This window comes from Papio anubis, chromosome 3 (genome assembly GCF_008728515.1).
Source record: "Papio anubis isolate 15944 chromosome 3, Panubis1.0, whole genome shotgun sequence".
Classification (NCBI taxonomy): Eukaryota; Metazoa; Chordata; class Mammalia; order Primates; family Cercopithecidae; genus Papio; species Papio anubis.
The window spans coordinates 119,236,519-119,253,634 of record NC_044978.1 but is presented as its reverse complement, the minus strand read 5'-3'; the positions used below and the strand labels follow the sequence as shown (position 1 = coordinate 119,253,634).

The 17,116-nt window shown below is 35.9% G+C and overlaps 2 protein-coding genes across 7 annotated transcripts in view; both read left to right on the top strand.

The window, feature by feature from the left end:
* The window catches only part of RCHY1 (ring finger and CHY zinc finger domain containing 1), a 39,017-nt gene extending 23,314 nt beyond the window's left edge, over nucleotides 1-15,703 (top strand). For 2 of the 6 annotated variants that reach the window (XM_021938520.2, XM_021938521.1), the window contains 6 exons: nucleotides 4,377-4,455; nucleotides 6,612-6,656; nucleotides 6,763-6,821; nucleotides 6,908-6,934; nucleotides 7,840-7,960; nucleotides 14,858-15,520. In XM_021938520.2, coding sequence (XP_021794212.1) covers nucleotides 4,432-4,455; nucleotides 6,612-6,656; nucleotides 6,763-6,821; nucleotides 6,908-6,934; nucleotides 7,840-7,960; nucleotides 14,858-14,986 — 405 coding nt within the window. In that variant the 5' untranslated portion in view covers nucleotides 4,377-4,431 and the 3' untranslated portion in view covers nucleotides 14,987-15,520. Of the gene's footprint in view, nucleotides 1-4,376; nucleotides 4,456-6,611; nucleotides 6,657-6,762; nucleotides 6,822-6,907; nucleotides 6,935-7,839; nucleotides 7,961-14,857 lie in introns of all 6 variants that reach the window. The other 4 variants (XM_021938518.1, XM_021938516.2, XM_021938517.1 and 1 more) reach the window with 4 other exon arrangements.
* On the top strand, nucleotides 745-1,850 carry LOC101018442 (40S ribosomal protein SA-like). Its single transcript, XM_009206930.4, has one exon. It carries the CDS (start codon nucleotides 883-885, stop codon nucleotides 1,762-1,764), a length of 882 nt encoding a protein of 293 aa, XP_009205194.2. The 5' UTR covers nucleotides 745-882; the 3' UTR covers nucleotides 1,765-1,850.
* Nucleotides 15,704-17,116: the final 1,413 nt, after the last annotated feature.

Genomic DNA, 17,116 nt, shown 5'->3' with positions numbered 1-17,116 from the left:
GAAGCATTCCCTTTGAAAACTGGCAGAAGACAGGGATGCCCTCTCTCACCACTCCTATTCAACATAGTGTTGGAAGTTCTGGCCAGGGCAGTCAGGCAGGAGAAAGAAATAAAGGGTATTCAATTAGGAAAAGAAGAAGTCAAATTGTCCCTGTTTGCAGATGACATGACTGTATACTTAGAAAACCCCATTGTCTCAGCCCAAAATTTCCTTAAGCTGATAAGCAACTTCAGCAAAGTCTCATGATACAAAATCAATGTGCAAAAATCACAAGCATTCTTATACACCAATCAGACAAACAGAGAGCCAAATCATGAACGAACTTCCATTCACAATTGCTTCAAAGAGTATACGGTGGCTCAAGCCTGTAATCCCAGCACTTTGGGAGGCCGAGACGGGTGGATCACGAGGTCAGGAGATCGAGACCATCCTGGCTAACACGGTGAAACCCCGTCTCTACTAAAAATACAAAAAACTAGCCGGGCGAGGTGGCGGGCGCCTGTAGTCCCAGCTACTCCGGAGGCTGAGGCAGGAGAATGGCGGGAACCCTGGAGGCGGAGCTTGCAGTGAGCTGAGATCCGGCCACTGCACTCCAGCCCGGGCTACAGAGCAAAACTCCGTCTCAAAAAAAAAAAAAAAAAAAAAAAAAAGAGTATAAAATACCTAGGAATCCAACTTACAAGGGATGTGAAGGACCTCTTCAAGGAAAACTACAGACCACTGGTCGGTGAAATAAAAGAGAACACAAACAAATGGAAGAACATTCCATGCTCATGGATAGGAAAAACTAGTAACATGAAAGTGGCTTTCTGCGCTACCTACAGAGGGGTCCGTACGGCGTTGTTCTGGATTCCTGTCGTAACTTAAAGGGAAACTTTCACAATGTCCGGAGCCCTTGATGTCCTGCAAATGAAGGAGGAGGATGTCCTTAAGTTCCTTGCAGCAGGAACCCACTTAGGTGGCACCAATCTTGACTTCCAGATGGAACTGTACATCTATAAAAGGAAAAGTGATGGCATCTACATCATAAATCTGAAGAGGACCTGGGAGAAGCTTCTGCTGGCGGCTCGTGCCATTGTTGCCATTGAAAACCCTGCTGATGTCAGTGTTATATCCTCCAGGAATACTGGCCAGAGGGCCGTGCTGAAGTTTGCTGCTGCCACTGGAGCCACTCCAATTGCTGGCCGCTTCACTCCTGGAACCTTCACTAACCAGATCCAGGCAGCCTTCCGGGAGCCACGGCTTCTTGTGGTTACTGACCCCAGGGCTGACCACCAGCCTCTCACGGAGGCATCTTATGTTAACCTACCTACCATTGCTCTGTGTAACACAGATTCTCCTCTGCGCTCTGTGGACATTGCCATCCCATGCAACAACAAGGGAGCTCATTCAGTGGGTTTGATGTGGTGGATGCTGGCTCGGGAAGTTCTGCGCATGCGTGGCACCATTTCCCGTGAACACCCGTGGGAGGTCATGCCTGATCTCTACTTCTACAGAGATCCTGAGGAGATTGAAAAAGAAGAGCAGGCTGCTGCTGAAAAGGCAGTGACCAAGGAGGAATTTCAGGGTGAATGGACTGCTCCAGCTCCTGAGTTCACTGCTACTCAGCCAGAGGTTGCAGACTGGTCTGAAGGTGTGCAGGTGCCCTCTGTGCCTATTCAGCAGTTCCCTACTGAAGACTGGAGTGCTCAGCCTGCCACGGAAGACTGGTCTGCAGCTCCCACTGCTCAGGCCACTGAATGGGTAGGAGCAACCACTGAATGATCTTAAGCTGTTTTTGCATGGGCTCTTAAGCAACATGGAAAAATGGTTGATAGAAAATAAACATCAGTTTCTAAAAAAAAAAAAAAGAAAAAGAAAATGGCCATACCACCCAAGGTAATTTATAGATTTAATGCCATCCCCATTAAGCTACCAATGACTTTCTTCACAGAATTGAAAAAAATTACTTTAAAGTTCATATGGAACCAGAAGAGCCCGCATTGCCAAGACAATCCTAAGCCAAAAGAACAAAGCTGGAGGCATCACGCCACCTGACTGCAAACTCTACTACAAGGCTACAGTAACCAAAACAGCATGGTACTGGTACCAAAACAGAGATATAGACCAATGGAACAGTACAGAGCCCTCGGAAATAATACCACACATCTACAACCATCTGATCTTTGACAAAGCTGACAAAAATAAGAAATGGGGAAAGGATTCCCTATTTAACAAATGGTGCTGGGAAAACTGGCTAGCCATATGTAGAAAGCTGAAACTGAATCCCTTCCTTACACCTTATACAAAAATTAATTCAAGATGGATTAGAGACTTAAATGTTAGACCTAAAACCATAAAAACCCTAGAAGAAAACCTAGGCAGTACCATTCAGGACATAGGCACGGGCAAGGACTTCATGTCTAAAACACCAAAAGCAATGGCAACAAAAGCCAAAATTGACAAATGAGATCTAATTCAACTAAAGAGCTTCTGCACAGCAAAGGAAAATACCATGAGAGTGAACAGGCAACCTACAGAATGGGAGAACATTTTTGTAATCGATCCATTTGACAGAGGGCTGATATACAGAACCTACAAAGAACTCAAACAAATTTACAAGAAAAAAACAAACGACCCCATCAAAAAGTGGGTGAAGGATATGAACAGACACTTCCGAAAAGAAGACATTTATGCAGCGAAATGTCCATCAATGACAGACTGGATTAAGAAAATGTGGCACATACACACCATGGCATACTATGCAGCCATAAAACAGGATGAGTTCATGTCCTTTGTAGGGACATGGATGCAGCTGGAAACCATCATTCTCAGCAAACCATCGCAAGAACAGTAAACCAAACACCGCATGTTCTCACTCATGGGTGGGAATTGAACAATGAGAACACTTGGACACAGGAAGGGGAGCATGACACACAAGGGCCTGTCGTGGGACAGGGGTAGCAGGGCAGGATAGCATTAGGAGACATACCTAATGTAAATGATGAGTTAATGGATGCAGCACACCAACATGGCACATGTATACATATGTAAGAAACCTGCACGTTGTGCACATGTACCCTAGAACTTAAAAAGTATAATAAAAAATAAATTAATTAAAAAAAAACATTAAGTTAAAAGAAGAAAAAAAAAGAAATGTCAAAATGTATTAAGCCAATATAAAATGAGGGTACAGAAAGTATAACAAATAATGTGCAAATAAAGTTCATTCAGCTGGAAAAAAAATATGCATTTGAAAATATTGCATTCCACCACTATATGATACAGTATTTGATAAATGCCTATTAGGTCAAATTAGGTGAAATTTTTGTACTAAGCTTCTATGTTATTTCTGATTTTTAAAATTTGTTCTAACCGTTACTGATACAATGTCAGTATCTATAAGTATGATGGTATATTTCTCTATTTTCGCCTTTAATACTATCTTTTTCATTTGTTTTATGTACTTTGAATCTGTATTGTTAAGTATATGAACATTTTGTTTAATGTACATGAACCTTGTTGTAATTTTGATACATTCTTTCATACCTACAGTAATATTCATCGTTTTGAGGTCTGTTTTCTTATAGTAATACAGTCACAGAACTTTCTTATGTTTGTATGTCACATGTTTTTCATCCCATTATTTAAATTTCATTCTGCCTTTGTACTTTTAAGTTTCTTGCTTATAATAAACTTATTTTTGGCTTTCGTAATTTTTATCAATTTTTTGTTACCTTGTAATAGTTATTTTCTATATCGTTATTATTTATTGATACATAATTTTACCTATTGGGATACATGTATTTTGATACAAGCATATGGTGTGTAATAATGATCAACTAAGGGTAATTGGGATATCCATCTCCTCAAACATTTATTATTTATTTATGTTGCAAACATTCCTAATCTTTTCTTGTTACTTTGAAATATATGATAGCACAATAGGGCAACTATAGCTGATGATATATTATTAATTCTGATTATATCTACCTCTTATATTTAATAAAATTATTGTGATGACTGTGATAAAGAATGAAGTGGTTCTGTGTAGACATAAAATCTTCAGAATGTATTAAGTGAAAAAAAGTTGCAGAATGGCATCTGTAGAAAGAATCCATTAATACAAGAAATCAAACCCGAAGTGTGTTGTGTGTCTGTCTTTGTCTCTTTTTGCAATTTTGTAGGAAAAAAAAAGCTCTAGAAGGGTAGATACCACTCTGTGTATAGTGCTTACATTTGGAGAGGGATGTTGGGGAGACAGGGGTTTATCCCATATTCTCCATTGTGGCTGGAAAGTTTTTTTTACAGAGACTAAACTTGTGTTTTACGTAATGAACAAATCATGACTGTAGTAAAAAATCATCTAATCTTTTGACTTTCATGTGTTTTGCTAGGATTGGCCCAAAGGAAGATTTTTTCCATTGTTTGAAATGTAACTTATGTCTAGCTATGAATCTTCAAGGAAGACACAAGGTATATAATTTAGTTTGTGTAATTTTTAAAGTAGTGCAGTGTTTTTGAAACAAGCTTAACTTCTAATATGTTTTGGAAGCATGCTAATTTTCATATTTTTCAAGTGCAACTGTATTGCTGTTTTGAAAAGCAGTATTAACAAATAGATATTTTAAAATATGTACCTCAGAATATCTGATCTACAATTCCTTTTATTCTCTATAGTGTAAGAATGCTTATATCACTTATTAACATAATGTTGACAACTTCAAAGTTGGTTTATGGATTCTTACCATTGGCACTGTGTTTAAGAATAACTTGAAAACAGGAGAAATACTGAATGGTGTAACCTAATTAGCACAGCATTCTAAGAAAATTCGGAAAATATTTTACTATTTTTTTTTTTTACAATTAAGACATACATATTTTAAATCTGGATATAGGAATTATGTCACAATCCCAGGCCCTTTTTCATTATTTAAAAAAAAATCTAATAAAGTATTACATTTATAGTACTGATTCTACCTACTACAAGAATTTAATTAAAAGAATGGAAGATTGGTGTAAAGTGAAGTGTAAATCATACTTGTTCAAGTATAGGAAATTCCAGATAAGGGAGAACAGTGTAAGTAGCAACATTGTAGCTGTTGAGAGAGAGAGAGAGAGAGACAGATAGACATTAATTGGAAAGAGACTGAAATTATTTACTTAGCAGTATAGTAGGTTCGATAGAAGGTAAGGATAAGAAGTTATTGCAGAAATATAATATTAGCTAGAACTTGGCCTAAATAGTAAAGTGGTGAGGAAAATTGAGATGAATAATGAACATACATGATGTGGTAATGGTATTAAGGAAAAAGAGTGAGGCGGAGTAAAGATGACTCTGAAGATTTTCAGTCCCAACTTAAGGTACTTATTAGTAGATTGTAAATTTTTTGAAGATAAAAGATTGAGTTTGGTTTTTAAACTTGAGCTTGTGGTGATGGCAAGCTATGCTAGTGGAGATAGCCAGGAGTCAGTAGTATCTTATAGATTACATTTCCCTGATGTTCTGGTTTCCAAAGCATGTGTAGTGTGTGTGTGAGTGTGCACACACTAACTCATTGCATCCTCACCTCAGCATTTGCGTTCCGTCAACTCAGAGATGCTACTGATGATCAGATATGTTGTAATTGCGGGGATGTTAAAATGTATGTGTGAGATGTACTTTAGAATCAAATGAAATATGTATTAATTTTATTTTATAAATAAGAAACATAAGACTAAAGCAGTGGCTAGTCTAAAATCTGAAGGACTGGTAAATAGCAGAGCTAGGATTACAGTCTAGATTTTTAAACTTACTCTTAAGCTTATTATTTTGAGGGTTTATCTCCCCACTATACTGTCATCTTTCAGAAACATATCTATTTTTTTGTTACGGTTTTTTTGTTTTGTTGTTTTTTAAGTTATCTTTTATTGTCTGTATTACTACGTGGTCCTGCCATCTATTAAGTGCTTCCATTAAAAACCCGGGAGTCTTCCATGGCACAGTGCTTTCCCTTACCTCCTTGCATTTAATCAGACATTAAATCTTGTCAAATTAAGAACTCAGGCTCTGAAGTTAGCCTACTGGAGCGCCAGTTTAACTGTGACTTTGGAAGTTCTTCTCTAGGCTTCCACTGCTTCAACTGTAAAATGGTATAACAATCATAGCCTATTTCATCTAGGATTGTGAGATTTAATTGATCTTATACAGGTACTGTGCTGAACATGGCATATAGTAAATTTCAATAATATGAACTATTATTATTACCAATATTATTAGTAAGTAGTTGAGCTTACTAATTTAGGTCACTGGCTTTGGAGCAAAACATACATAATATGCAGAGGTTCCAAATCTTATTATCTTTGGATCTTGGGTAAGTGTCTTGAATTCCTAAGTCACTTTCCTTATCTGTGGAAGTGAAAGTAATCTCAATAATGTTTATTATTTTCACTGTATCAGGTAATGTGCCAAGCCTGAAATAGTGTGAGATTTAAATAACTGTTAAAAAACTCTTTTCTGATATATAAGCATATATTAATGTTAGCTATTATTTTTAGTAAGTTGATTTTGTTAATTTTTATTATTAATACTGTTATACCTGACATTTTCATCTAGTTAAGCTTTTGTTAATGTGAATTTCTCTTTTAAACAGTGTATTGAAAATGTGTCCCGACAGAATTGTCCAATATGTTTGGAGGTAGGCTTAAAATATTTTTTACTTTGGAAGTCTCAGCTCTTGAATTCAAAATACTTGGATGTTTATATTGTCTTCATACAAGCACTAACATTTATTTCCTTTACAGGACATTCACACATCCCGTGTTGTTGCTCATGTCTTGCCATGTGGACATCTTTTACATAGGTAAAGTAACATTTTTTTCTCAATGATGTTTGAAAATAGTGGAGACAGTTTTTGTTTTACTAAAATAATCTTATATTTTCTTTCAGAACGTGTTATGAAGAAATGTTGAAAGAGTGAGTGTTTGGGATTTTAAAAATAATTGTAAGATGTTTGATTTTTTTGTGTGTGTGGTATGGGGTGGTGGACAAACGTTGTTACTTATACTGTATTGGGCATGGCAATATTTATATTGAAATGGGTAGGGTAGATGAATAGTGTTAAAACAGGACAAAGCATCTTGGATATAGAACTATATCTTTGCTATATGTTTCTCTTAAGCCTCGTCTCCTCCCACAATTTGAGATAGATACCTCTTTTTTTTTCTGACCATATATACCAGGAAGCAGTCTTTGCCGGATGCTGTTACAGTGTTGTAAAAATGCCGAAAAATATTGCTGAAAATTTGTTAGGTTGTTATATTGGCTAAGTATAATGAAGTAAAAGAAAGTAGGTGAAGCAATCATTAAAGCTAAGACTTTATTAATGGAAAGGATATTAAAATTAGATGAAAATAATTGAAAAGAGGAGACTGTATTTTGGTCCTACAGATTGATGAGCAAAAATTTGAAGAGCTAGGGAGAGGGCATTTTTGTTTTTCAAATTTTTAGAATGGAAATAATAGCTGAATAATTTTTAACAAATACAGTATCTTCGCATGAGTGTATTAAGAAATTAAGGTTGTTTAGCTAGGGAGTAGCTTAATTAGTTTGTAAAAATATATGAAGTATATTCTACAAAGAATATGGACTAATTACTCTCCATTTTATAATACTGAGGAAAAAGACTTAGTTTTAAATAAGTATACAGGAATTAATTTAAAAGTTGTATAGTGTGAAAGTTCCCAGGTTCCTAAGAGATTATCTTGAAATAGAGGAAAATGCCTGTTTTGAATGGTTCATGTAGCTTGCATCTTCTTGTATACCTGAATTAATATATTCTTTGTTTAATGTTTGGAAAATAACCTTTTTATCTTTTTCAGAGGCTACAGATGTCCATTATGTATGCACTCTGCTTTAGATATGACCAGGTATTGGAGACAGCTGGATGATGAAGTAGCACAGACTCCTATGCCATCAGAATATCAGAACATGACTGTGGATGTGAGTAGAATCAATACTTTGTAGATTCCTTGTTGACACTCTTCATTTTTGCCCTCCTGCTTGAATTTGCCAAAAAAGAAAAAAAATACTGGTTTGACACAGATGCTAATGTGATGATTATGGAAAGCACAAATGATTTTTAAATTTTAGTTAAATATGTAGCTCAGATCAGGAAAAAAAAAGTCTTAAGAATGCCTTTATGTAGTTTTTCCCAACACTAGATGGCAGGCAAAAACTTTATTCTGAATTGTTTACACATTACTTGCCAGAGTCAGTCAGTAATATAACTGACTAGGGTTGGATCACTGGTGGGAGGTTTTAAGTACATTTTATTTTTAATTATTTTACATTTTATTTCAGGAGAACATATTTGCTGATTTTTGAGATTATGTTTTGGTTTTTAGTGTTTATTACCCTTTTTATTCCATCTTAGACTTATTTTTATCGAGTGCACACAGGAGACCCCTTTTTCACTTCTGTTGTTCACAGAATCATAAGCAAAGAACAAATTGAGAGATAAGAGTTATAATTACAGAAAAGTCTTGATTCACGGTCTTGGGAAAAAACTGTCCACGCTAAAATGCCGCTTGCTTCTGGGAAAAAACTTTCCTGGTTAACTTTACCTTAAGGTCTCTAAAGGGTGTCCAGTTCCAAGAGTGTGGAGGGTCCCTTCTGAATTGTGAGATAATGAACCTAAGGTTCAAAGTCCAGAAGATTTACTGCAGTGTGTGTGGGAAAGGCAGTCTTTCTCTGATGTTGTTCTCAGAAGACCCAATCTCCAGATTCTAGATTGTGAAGGGTTTGATTGTTCTTAGTCATTGGACCATCAAAATTTTCTTTACCTGATGAAAATGTACTTTGGCATAATGCATAAAAGCCTTGCAGCATTTAGTCGTATCAGAGTTTGGTAGTGGAAGATGCATGAGATTCTATTTATTATTAGGTGCATAGGCCTTCCAGTGATTATTGCATAAGGGGTCAACTTATGTTTTCCACTTCAAATGGATCTGATTGCCATCAATCTGCAATATCAATCTGCAGTATGTTTAACCAAGGCAATTCAGTCAATTCAGTTAGTTTTGTCTAATGCTATTGTATTTGTACTATCTTATGTAACTATTTTACAACTTGTCCAGTGAAATAAGTACCTCTGTCACTGGAGATTTCTCTAGGAATGTCCCATGAGAGAAACACATTTTATAATAACCTTTTAACTGTAATAGAATTAACCCTCTTGCATGGGATACCTTCTGTACAACCAGAAAACAGGCACTGAAAATGACAGTTGAATGTAATCCCTCTGTAAATACTTAAATGACCCATCAGGTAGCAGAAATGTGCTTGAAGTTTTGATTGTCTTCCCAGGATTATGGTTTCGACAAAGCAAACATTGGTCACAAATTATTTTAGCAATTTAGCAATATATATAAATTTTATATATCTGTATAAAATTTGGATTATTTTATCTTTTCCATGATGAGCCATGGAATGCAGAACTTTTTTTTTTTGGAGACAGAGTCTTGCCCTTGTTGCGCAGGCTGGAGTGCAGTGGCACAATCTTGGCTTACTGCAACCTCCACCTCCAAGGTTCAAGTGATTCTCCTGCCTCAGCCTCCCGAGTAGCTGGGATTACACGTGCCCGCCACCATACCTGGCTAATTTTTGTACTTTAGTAGAGTTGGGGTTTTGCCATGTTGGCCAGGCTGGTCTCAAACTCCTGACCTCATGATCCGCCTGCCTCGGCCTCCCAAAGTGCTGGGATTATAGGAGTGAGCCACCTCACCCAGCTGGAATGCAGAACTTTTAATAATGGAAGCTTTAAGGATTTAGGAAGGGCCAGGGGGCTGTCCAGGTTCTCCATGAGTCCACACTTAACATTGGATTTGTGTCCTCTTAAATACCAGATTAGGTGCCTCCCACTGATAACTGAAGGGTTATTATAGGTAATTTGGCTTGGATTGTGGAGTTGATTGAAATCTAAACAATTTCAGTACTGGCTGATTTAGTGTGAAAGTCTGGCAAGTATTTTCTTGGTATTCAATTAATTTTTATTCTGCTTGGGTTAGCAGTTTTATAAACCAGTCAGTCTCTCCATTAGAGAGTTCTAGGAATTGTTATCCGGTCCAAGTCCTAAAGTTGTCAGAAATCTGTATTTAAGAGAGCTTGTCAGGGTCCTATTCATCCTTTCATGAACCTCCTTGAAGACACAGAACTGTAGGATTTTGCTTGCTTGTGACGTTTTCAGAGAAACTGCATCAGAATTAAGCAGTTAACTGTGGAAACAACTTAAAATGGTTATAAAGACATGATTGACAAGGAAATTTGGTTATTTCTGTGGCCTGCAATAACACAATAACCATAATCAAGACTGATAGAACATGCTCAGACATAAAGAATTTTAGAATCATATAATCTTGGAATAAATCTTAATAAAAATATAACAGAAAAGTTAAATATCATTTCTTATCTGACAATGCTTCTTATGTAATTTAACAGATCAAATAATCCTTTTTTCTCTCTTAGGATGCTGCAGGGGCCCTTTGTAGCATGCCAAAGTTAGAGGTCAAAAAAAAAAAAGACTTAATTTTGAAGTTGAAATTTGGTTTTGGGAAGCTTGTCAAGTGTGTTGAAGATTTAAAACACTTGACCAAAATAGAATCATAAGTCACTATAAAATAATAGTCATTTGTATAGCCAATATGAGAATTAACAGGTTTTAAAAAGTGAAAACATTTACTCTTTGAAACTCAGTTTTCTAAACAACCAAAAGTCCTGAGACAGCGTGAGACAAAATCTGTTTCGCCTTGTCTCTTCTTTTTGTTTGAAGTTTACTCAAAAAGTAAACAAAAATATTTTACTGTCTTATTAATACTACATGAAATCTTTGTTCAAGAGAGAAAACCAGATTTTACCTTTGTATTATTAGGACTAAAGCTAATTTTAATAAAACCTTATAAACAAATCCATCCAATCTGTCAGTTTTTTTACCACGTAAGATTTCCATAAATCTTTTATATTCCCTTATAAACTTTTAAAATTCTTTCTTTCGAACGTTCTGTATTTTAATCTACACTTTTTTATTCCTTCAATTTGAAACAACCATTAAGTAACTTCAAACTAGACCAAAAAAAATTTTTTTTTTTTTTTTGAGTCAGAGTCTTGCTCTGTCACCTAGGCTGGAGTGCAGTGGAGCAATCTTGGCTCACTGCGACCTCTGCCTCCAGGGTTTAAGCAATTCTTCTGCCTCAGCCTCCTGAGTAGCTGGGACTGCAAGCATACAGCACCATACCCGACTAATTTTTGTACTTTTAGTAGAGACAGGGTTTCATCATATTAGCCAGGCTGGTCTCGAACTCCTGACCTTGTGATCTGCCCACCTTGGCCTCCTAAAGCTAAATTTTTTTTAAACACATGCCTTGGCAACTTTTCTCACCAAAAGTATATCTTGCTTGTTTTTATACTCCATATAGGGAATTGTTTTTCTTACATCTAGTAGTTTTAGTTACATATATTAACTACAGTTTCAACTCTTAGTAATCCTAATTTCCAGTGAAAACCTTAGGAAGTAATTTTGAACTGTTTTGTATCAGTATTTATAGATGGAAGCCATTTTAATTTTTTGGAAGGATGTTTCCTTAAATTATTATTTATTAAGATATCTAAATATATTTAGCTTTTCTATGCTATATAAAAATAAGATGCCAAAGTATATAAACTTATAATTAATGTTTTAGCATTTTAACTTACAAATGACTTAAAAGTTTTATGATTACTTAAACATATAAGATTTTAAATTACTGAAAAGAAATTTGAAATTAGGACACAGGTGTACCCTCCCTAATGTTTTCCCAGTCATCTTGAGTCTCAAGTAGTCATATGTCAACCAGGAGGCTATGAAGGGCAGAGCCTGGCTGAGTCTTGAATTTACATACCACTTATAGAGCTTTGAACAGAAGACAGAGCTGTAAAGATGATGCCTGGAGGACGGAACCCCTCGCAGAATAGCCAGGAGGCAAAGCTAAGGCAGGGAAGAAGAAGCCCTAGTGGGCTTGATTAGCCAGGAGGCAAAGCTAAGGCAGGGAAGAAGACGCTCTAGTGGGCTTGATTCTGCCTTGTAGCTACAGGTCTAGGCACTGAGAACATGTACCCAGGCCTCACTTAGCCAGACTTCAGAATCTAGAGGTTCAAAACCCAAAACAAGGTCACAGTCAAATCAAGCAAGTGTTGAATTATATTCAACAGACACCTCTGAAGCCACTCTTATTTTACTAACAGTATAAAAACTGGCTTTATTTACCGAATGTTATCACATACACGTAACACCTGTAGGAATACAGACACAGGCAGAAGCAGATCTTAGAGCTTTCCTAAAGGATTTTCATTTGCGGGCTTTTAAATAGTTTTTCTATTCCCCATTCAGACTATCAGTTTTCCAATTAACCTGTTTCATTGCCCTGAGCAATTGTTAGCTAGGCAGCCCTAAATATGCATTTCTAAAGGACCAACTCTTAGGTCAAACAAGGTAGAAAATTTATATCTCTAAAGCACAGAGCTAAGACTTTAGATGTAAATATTGTGCCATCATTTGCTCAAACCAAGGAAAAAATGGTGTAAAAGTTACGACAAGATGGCCAGAAAATCACCTTAAACAAAGGTATGACTATGTAAATTTAAAACAGTGATAAGAGTTCCTAATGTACACAGACAGACACCTTTACAAATGGAAATTTCCTTTATAGATATAAATTGATTTTACCAAAAGGGTTTCAGGATAGCCTTCTGTATAGTCAGTTAAATGCTGGATAGGTATATTTTAGTTCCATAGATGGTTTTTAAAAATTTACTGTTTCTTAGCTAAAATTACTGAGTTTAGGGTGGAGCCCACTAAGAGAGTAGGGGAAAGAAAGCATTCTTTTTTATTGTTTGCAGTTTACTCAAAAATTAAACAGAACTATTTTAGTGTCCATGTCCATGCCTGGGTGCAGTATGGATAGATCTGAAAAAAAAGCAAGTCTGCTTTACCTGAGGGCCTATATTTTATAAACATTTTATCCAGGCAGGACACAAAAAACCCTGTGAATTTCCAAAAGCCAGTTTGCACCCCCTGCTGTTTTACCATTTACTGTGCTTCTGCCTGACCCAGTCAGACATAAGAGGCCTTTAGCTAGCTCCAAGGCAGTTGGATCCTGGACCCAGTCCGGTTTTTGCTGCGACTTCTGAATCCAGTTCAGATGAAAAATGTGTTCAAAAAAACTTGGATAGCTCAAAACACAAATCCGCGGAGTTTTAGAATCTGAGAACTTACCATGATTCCTAATGGCTGCGAGAGAGCAGTGGACACAAAGGGCCTAACGGTACCTTACTGGGTCCCTTGGTGCTCTTGGAGGTCACTACAAGCTCTACTTCAAATCCCACTTCTGATGTCAGCTGTTTGAAGAAAAACCTTACACAAATTAAATTTAACAGAACTTAATTGAGAAACAATTTGTGAATCAGGCAGCCCTGAACCAGAATAGATTCAGAGGGTCTTGACTAACTGTATTTGGTTGCAATTAGCCTGCAAACTAAAGCTTAAAGGGTTGTTTCTGTGCCTTTTGTCTTATGGAGAGTGATCATCTTTTTTCCTTTAAGTAAGATGTGTTGCTGTCTCTCCTCAGCCCTAGTATTGAGTTTTAGATCAGAATGGGAAAGCCTAGTTTTCTGGCTAGATAATTTTTGGTTATATTACACATTTTCTGAACATCTTCAGATACTTCAGCATACAAGGATAAAAACCACGTAGCAAAGCCAGATGAAAATTATTTTTTGTTTTATTTACACTGGAGTGTTTCATAATTCATGTGGATAATTGTTAGGGCAATGAAAAATAACTTTTAGAATACTAACCGATAATCATGTGATTGACTAGAGACTGAAGTGTGCTATGTTCCATGTAGATAATTTTTCAAAATAATGGCTTCATTAAGGTACAATTCACATATTATACAGCTCATTCATTTAAATTGTACAATTAGGTGCTTTTAAAAATATTCATGTAGTTATGCAAACATCACCACAATTTTAGAACATTTTTATCATCCTAAAAAGGAAACGCTCGTACCCATTAGCAGTCATTCCCTAATGCCCCAGGCCTAGGCAACCACTAATACACATTTAGATCGTATTTTTTAAAGAATTATTTTCCAAATTATAATTTAGCGCAAATTTGGAAATTTTCTGCTTATTATAGTGTGACTATTCAAAAGTGAGTGCTTTTCTTGCATAGTAATGTATTGATTTTCAGGTTAACACCTTTGTTATTTTTCAGGTTCTTACTTAGCACTAGAAGAAATTAATTCTTAAACAGCATCTTATTGTTATTGTAGGGATGAGCGAAGAGCCTCTATTTACTCAATTTTAGGAACTACTCTTTTTGCAATCTAATTCATTCCTAAGGCAGAGAAGACAGGGAACGGTATACTAAACCTAAAAAATAAACAAAAATATTATTTGTGTAAAAATTTTGGTTTTATTAACTGAGATATATTTTTGACTGAAAAATAATGAAATCATGTTGCTATTTTGAATTGTAAGTATCAGGTATTGATCTGATTATACCTAGGTTAATTTTCTTGCTTGTACTATTTATACTATTTAATATTTGGAAACTGTTTTAAAACAAGCTTTTTTTTTTTTTGCTCAAATCTGTCTTTTCACTTTCTGAATGCAGAACCACCTTAATAGCCTTTTAGAGTTTTCAGTGAAAAACTAAAAAGAAATTTCTACTTTTGAAAATGTTTAGACTTATGTACGTATTTTCACATATTTCATATGGTTTTCAAGGGATTATTATGAGCAGACAATGCTACTTGTATTTATAAGGTTTAAAATACTTAATTTGAATTAATCTCTTTTCAGATTCTCTGCAATGACTGTAATGGACGATCCACTGTTCAGTTTCATATATTAGGCATGAAATGTAAGATTTGTGAATCCTACAATACTGCTCAAGCTGGAGGACGTAGAATTTCACTGGATCAGCAATGACGACCCTATGCAGTACTGGAGAAGTTGGCATTTTCTGATATAGAAAAAGGCTTTCCTTGGTATCGTGTTATCATGTGTCATCATCTATGCATTAGAGTTGATGTGTTTTGTACTAGTGTCACAGCATAAAATCATATTACAAGTACTTAAGGATTCAGGGTCTCTTGATAGAATTATCATAGCTCTATATTGAATGAAAGCCACTGTGCTTATGTTTTGATTGGAAATTCCTTTAGTGTCAATTTTTTGGAAGCCAATGATGTTCGCCACTGATACATTCATAGAAGTGTATTATGTTTTCATGAAATTTTGCTTTAGGTGACACTATGCACGCAGTTCATTTCTAGTTCTTGATAGAACTGCACTTAATTCTCAGTAGTATTCTTGACTTTTTAAGGGCTGTGCTATAGTAAGTTCTCCCTTACTGTTAAAACCTAATTAAATACGCTCTAGAATTTTCTAAGACAGTCCTCTGGATCCTCTAAATGTGAATTTTGATGTAATAATGGCTAATAAAATTATATTGAAACAGTGTTTTATAGTAAGTTTTTTCCAAAGTTTTCTATGTTTGGCTCAACTAGGGCAGTATCATCAGCTCTATAATGTAAAATAAATTTTCTTTCTTTTGAGGTATTCTGTAAAAGTAGTTGGGAAAATTATTATGTAAAATAATAAGACTCTTCCAAAGTCTTAATAAAAACATCAACATTGAAAACAGTTTTTTTAGGTTGCCCAAAATTATTTCTTCAAAGAGTCATTCATTTATTCATTTATTTAGCAAGTATTTATTGAGCAACTGCTATGTGGCAGATATGTTTCTAGATGCTGTAGAGACAACAGTGGACAATAAAGATAAAAGTCCTTGTCCTTACAACAGCAGTACATTCTGGTGTTCATCATATTTGATCAATGTACTCATTTTCCTTTATGCAAGGAGTATATTGTAAATGAATGGAATATTTCTTCCCTAAGCATGTGAAAATAGGGGATGGATGAGTGGGAAGGGAATGGGATATTCCTGGCAAGATCTCTGATTTCATAATACTTTTTTGGGCTCATGTAATGGAATTAAATATACCTCTTAATTCAGGAACAAAGTTAACAAATATGTTTGATGATCGAGCCGACTTTGACAGTAGTATCTCCATAATAGCTTACATTAGGCTAGGAAGTAAAATGTACACATATCAGTTGATAAGTACCTATTGAGCATCAGTTGTATTTCCAACTTTGAGCTATTTGAATCTTCTGTGAATAAGGAAGTTAGCCTCTTAACTAGAAAGCCTAAGAGTTTGGGCACATTTATTTCTTCTTTTGTTGAAATTTATTCACCTGGATAAAGGCAGCAGTTTGGGGCTCAGATCTTTATTCTATCTCACCTTCTTGTCTTCTGTATTCTACTCTTCTTAGGTTCTTTCCCTTCATCTGTTTCCTTGGCCTGGCCAGAGCAGCAGTGCTGATCTTGATTTGGGAAAGGATGTTCCTAGGTATTACCAATTAGTATACAGATAAGGAAAGACTAGTTTTCCAGATCTGATACTTTTTTTTGAAGTGGTTTTGCTCTGTCATTTAGGCTAGAGTGCAGTGAAGTGATCATAGCTCACTGCAGCCTTGACTTCCTGGGCTGAACTGATCCTTCCACCTCAGCCTCCAGAGTAGCTGGGACTATAGGTGTGTCCCATCATGCCCAGCTAATTTTTAATTGTAGAAACAGAGTCTCAGTGTATTGTCCAGGCTGGTCTTGAACTTCTGGGCTCAAGTAGTTCTCCTCTCTCGGCCTCCCAAGGGCTAGGATTACAGGCATGAGCCACTGTGCTTGGTCCAGATGTACTACTTTTTATGTTTGGTATTCTGCCAAACCAATCATGTTATTGCTTTTAATCATTGAATCATTGGATCTTTAAATAGGAGTGAGTGTATAATAATAAGGCTCTTCTGTTTTCAACATCTATGTGCTAGGGTCATGCATTAGCATTAATTACTACAGTGATTCTGTGGTGTAAGTGTTGTCCTCATAGATAAGAAAGCTGAGGTTTAGAGGTTAAAATGACATGTTGGGGGTAAATAACAGACACTGTGTGTTGGAATTGGGAATCAGATCCAAGTCTGTGACTCCAAACCCACTTTTAC

Coding starts and splice junctions, on each gene's coding strand:
- LOC101018442 (XM_009206930.4), top strand. CDS start 883: ATGTCCGGAGCCCTTGATGTCCTGCAAATGAAGGAGGAGGATGTCCTT.